This window comes from Charadrius vociferus, unplaced genomic scaffold (genome assembly GCF_000708025.1).
Source record: "Charadrius vociferus isolate BGI_N301 unplaced genomic scaffold, ASM70802v2 scaffold39, whole genome shotgun sequence".
Lineage (NCBI taxonomy): Eukaryota > Metazoa > Chordata > Aves > Charadriiformes > Charadriidae > Charadrius > Charadrius vociferus.
The window spans coordinates 1,157,312-1,161,666 of record NW_009650188.1 but is presented as its reverse complement, the minus strand read 5'-3'; the positions used below and the strand labels follow the sequence as shown (position 1 = coordinate 1,161,666).

Genomic DNA, 4,355 nt, shown 5'->3' with positions numbered 1-4,355 from the left:
CTTTCCCTAGCTCAACTCTTTTCTAGTCAGCAGGACAGGGACTTTCTCTTACTGTAAGCCTGTGATAGAAAATAGCATTGGACCATCATAGCTAGAGCTGTGAAATTTCACCAAAATTCTGGTGATGGCATAAAATAACATTTGGAATTCATTGGATGATTCTGGAAAGGGAATGAGGTCCGTTACCGGTAACTGACAAGTATCTGTTCATACAACAGCTGTGTAAAGGCTGCGTGAACTCTTCAAATTTAAAAAATTTAAAGTAACAACATACTAACACACAGATTTTTGTAGTAGGATCTTAGTTTTAGTTTGTTACCCTTTTTTACTTTTTTCTTTTTTTTTTTTAATGGAGTTCAGATTTTCAAAAATGTACTGTTGATTTCCCTTGCCTATAGGCTAGAATACATCCATTCCATATTTTGGTTGCATTAGAAACCTATAAAGCTGGACATGGAAGCAGGGGAAAGCTTTGGTGGCGTCCTGATGAAGACATTTTAGAAGCTTTAGATGCCTCGTTTTACAAAACTTTCAAGGTAATATAGTTCTTCAATTCGTTAATCTTTTACAGAATTCTCTGTTTTCTGAACGCTTATAAAATGATCAAGAAAAGACTTTGTAACAAAAGTCTTGCAACTTTGTAACAAAAATATTAGGAATTTTGGTTATATTAAGCAAAGAATCAAGACTTCCTGATATATTCAGCTTTTGGCAACCTGGTTGTCCTAATGTTACCCCAGAAAGAATGAAAAAAAAACCCGCTTCTAGGGTTGAAAGCAGAAGGAAGAAGAAATTAATATGTTAATGATGTGTACCTGTTTTCTTTTTTTCTTTTTGCTTTTAGACAGTTGAACCAACAGGAAAACGCTTCTTACTTGCAGTTGATGTCAGTGCATCAATGACACAAAAAGTTTCGGGCAGCGTGCTCAACGCCAGCACAGTTGCAGCAGCAATGTGTATGGTGAGGCATTAAACTTCTTTTACTTGTAACTAGTTGCAGCTTGAGCTGCTCTTTTGATACAAAGGTGCTCTAAAGCTGATTAGAAATCAGAAGGAAACTTACATGTAATGCTTTCTGGGTAGATCAGATGCTTAAAGGTGTCAACCAAATTCAGAAAGATCAATTTGAGGAAGTTGGTTTCCAGTATGATGAAAGTGGTCAGGACTGCTTTTTCACTTACCTTAGCTGAAAATACATTTTCATTTTTTTCAGAAGCTTCCATAGAGTAATACAGAATGGATTAAGAAATTTGGGGATAATTCTTGTTTGCATTTGAGTTATCAATATGGCCTTTGTATCACAATCACTCCCTCCTCGATTTTATATTCTAAAAATTCTTGTGTATTTATATTACAGCGAAACAAACTTTTGTCGGTGTTTAAAAATGTTCAGTGTTTTGTGTCAGAGGGCAGAGCAGAAATATGGAAGTATCTTTAGTTACAGCAATAAGAGCAGTTATTTAGCTCTGAGAGTTGCTACATTTATTTGTAGTAATATTACAGAATATTTAAAGTGTAAAGTGAAGCATTAGCACACATGAGGAGCCATGGTGACTTAAATACAAAATGGTATGTAATGTTGTGTGTTTGGTAGGGAATGCCTTGATTCAGACATTAAAAATTCTAAGTAATATAACTAAATTATTTTTGTGTTCCTCTTTCTCAGGTTGTAGCACGTACTGAGAAGGATTCCCATGTTGTTGCCTTTTCACATGAAATGGTCCCTTGCCCAGTGACAGCTGATATGACGTTACCTCAAGTATTAGTGAAAATGTATGAAGTATGTAAAAAAAAAAAAAAAAAAAAAAAATATATATATATATATAAATAGGAAATAACTGTTGCTAATGTCCGAGTTTAGAAGTCTCAACAGTTATATTGTGTTTTCTTTGTAATCAATTCTAGTACTGGGTTTAGTCTTTATCTGTACAGTAAAACACTGGAATTTTTTTTCTCCCTTTTACTTAGAGTAAGTCCAGCAAATATCATTATTTCAGCTGCTAGATATTAAACATCGCAATTTAGAATGGCAGTGTTATGACACAACAAGTTAGTTTCAAAAGACTGTTTAAAAAGTCAAGCCAAAAAAAACCCTGAAGAAAAGTGAAATGAAATGAAGAATTGAGCTGTTGTTTAACAAAGAAGCCTGTGTGTGTGATAAAACACAGAGCTTGCATAAAAAACAATTTTTCCGTGGTTTACTAATTTCTGTATTAATGTGTTCCATTTATGTATTTTTTTCTTTTAAGATTCCAATGGGTACCACTGATTGTTCCCTTCCAATGATATGGGCTCAAAAAACTCAGACAGCTGCTGATGTCTTCATTGTATTTACCGACAATGAGACCTTTGCTGGAAATACTCATCCTGCAACAGCTCTTAGAGAGTACAGAGAGGTAAATATGCTTCTGACTGTTTATAATTGATGAATACAGTACAAAATAAATACCAGTTCTAAAAATGTTTTAGAGACTGAAGTAGGTGTGGCTTTTTTCAGTAAATAGTTATATATTGTTAAAAACTGATATATTCGGCAGTTAGGCAGAATTAGTGCACATATTGCACTAATTGCGCATATTTAAAACCACTGAATTGCTAAAAATATTTGCAATTATCCTACCCAGATCGGTGTACTACAATATCAATGAAAATTTGTTTAGTATTCAGGGAATATATGAATTTCTTCATTCTATATATAATTGATTACGTTTTTTATAGTTCTTACAGAATGAAATTAGGCTCACAGAATTAAATTTAACTTTGATGTCTGCAGTAATACCACAAAGTTTAAATGAAGTAATGAAAATAAGCCTGTAGGGAAGGTGTCAGTAGGATGAGGTGATAGTATCTTGTGAAGAAAGCTCATTGCATTTTAAAGGGGCTACTGTAAGTTGTGCAGCATCGTAATTTTTAAATAGAACTAAGAAAAATACCTCCTCCAAGCCCATTGGTATTAGAAACTCTCATTTAATCAGCAATCTTTTATGCTTTAAAGGAACTATTTTTTAAACTAAATGCATGCTTGCCAAAGAGTATTTTTTGTATGGACGTTAATCTTCATATCACGTACACCCAGTTGAAATTATTACCAAAAATCTTTAACTTGCCCACTGTGTTTTAGTTTTCTTAGTTGAGATTAGATCCCGTTCCTAAATTTGTTCTTTGAACAAAGAGTTCCTCTACTCTGGCCTTCATGCCACTTGCTTTGCTTTACCTTACAGGTTACTAACCTGCAAATTCAGCTCATTTAGCAGAATTGTCCAGGCCACAGTTGTTGTATTTGCTTAGCCAACATTTGGAAATCCTTGCCTTAGACAAAAACACACTCTTTGACTCCTGTTAGATAATTTGATAATTATTATTGAAAGTTTTCTCTCAGAGTCAACTGCAGAGTAGCAATTGCAATGTTTGTGTTTGAAATAATCTATGAATATTTGTATTACAGAAAAGTTGTGCTAATATACCTCATTGTAGTTATTTCCATTTATTTAAATATATCTACTGCAGGTGAAGTATGATGTTAACAGCAGTCTGCAATTCTGGTTATGGCATATCTAGTTTCTATCAGTGGTTTATGCAAGCAAGATAGCAAGATTTGGCCCTCTGGCATGTTTAGCTTACTGTATATGTGTGTTCTGATTATTTTTTTTTGTCCTTCCTCTAGAAAATGGGTATTCCCGCAAAACTGATTGTTTGTGGAATGACCTCAAATGGTTTTACGATCGCAGATCCAGATGACAGAGGCATGTTGGATATATGTGGCTTCGATACAGGAGCTTTGGATGTTATTCGAAACTTCACTTTGGATTTGATTTAATTTTCTAGGCATCTGCTCTTCCCAGTGGGTCCATTGCTGGCAACAGACTTCACCCTGGGAATTCCCAGCCAAATATACTTCATTAGAATATGGCACATTATATACATATCAGAATGTTACCTTTTTGTGAGGGGAAAACAAGAAAAGCAGATGGGAAATCTCTTTTCTCTTTTTTCCTGTTGCACATAATTTAAAATAACAATGGGAAGTTTGCTAAAAGTAGCTACAGGGTTACACAGGACATAATTTAATTTCATTTATAACAGATCATAAATACTGAGAGATTTTTAATTTTCCCCCCGCCCCATTGCTGTGGGATGCTTGTTTGCAAGAATAAATTGAGAAATTACTCTTAGGATGGGGCAGGAAACAAAAGTGCGTTTAGTATTTTTAATAATGTCAGTTTAACAGCAGCTTTGTTGAAAGGGATTTTTCTTTGGGCTTTTTTTAATATTTGTATTTTAAACAAATTACTAAGGTTCAACACTTTCCATTGTTACACTTCGCATCTACAAAAGAAGTATTTTCTGGCATGTAT

General features: G+C 34.0%; 1 protein-coding gene across 1 annotated transcript in view; it reads left to right on the top strand.

Moving 5' to 3' along the window:
* Nucleotides 1-4,096, top strand: part of TROVE2 (TROVE domain family, member 2) — a 6,798-nt gene extending 2,702 nt beyond the window's left edge. Inside the window, exons 4-8 of the mRNA XM_009892796.1 lie at nucleotides 399-536; nucleotides 845-961; nucleotides 1,667-1,780; nucleotides 2,250-2,396; nucleotides 3,665-4,096. Coding sequence (XP_009891098.1) covers nucleotides 399-536; nucleotides 845-961; nucleotides 1,667-1,780; nucleotides 2,250-2,396; nucleotides 3,665-3,817 — 669 coding nt within the window. The 3' untranslated portion in view covers nucleotides 3,818-4,096. The remainder of the gene's footprint in view (nucleotides 1-398; nucleotides 537-844; nucleotides 962-1,666; nucleotides 1,781-2,249; nucleotides 2,397-3,664) is intronic.
* Nucleotides 4,097-4,355: the final 259 nt, after the last annotated feature.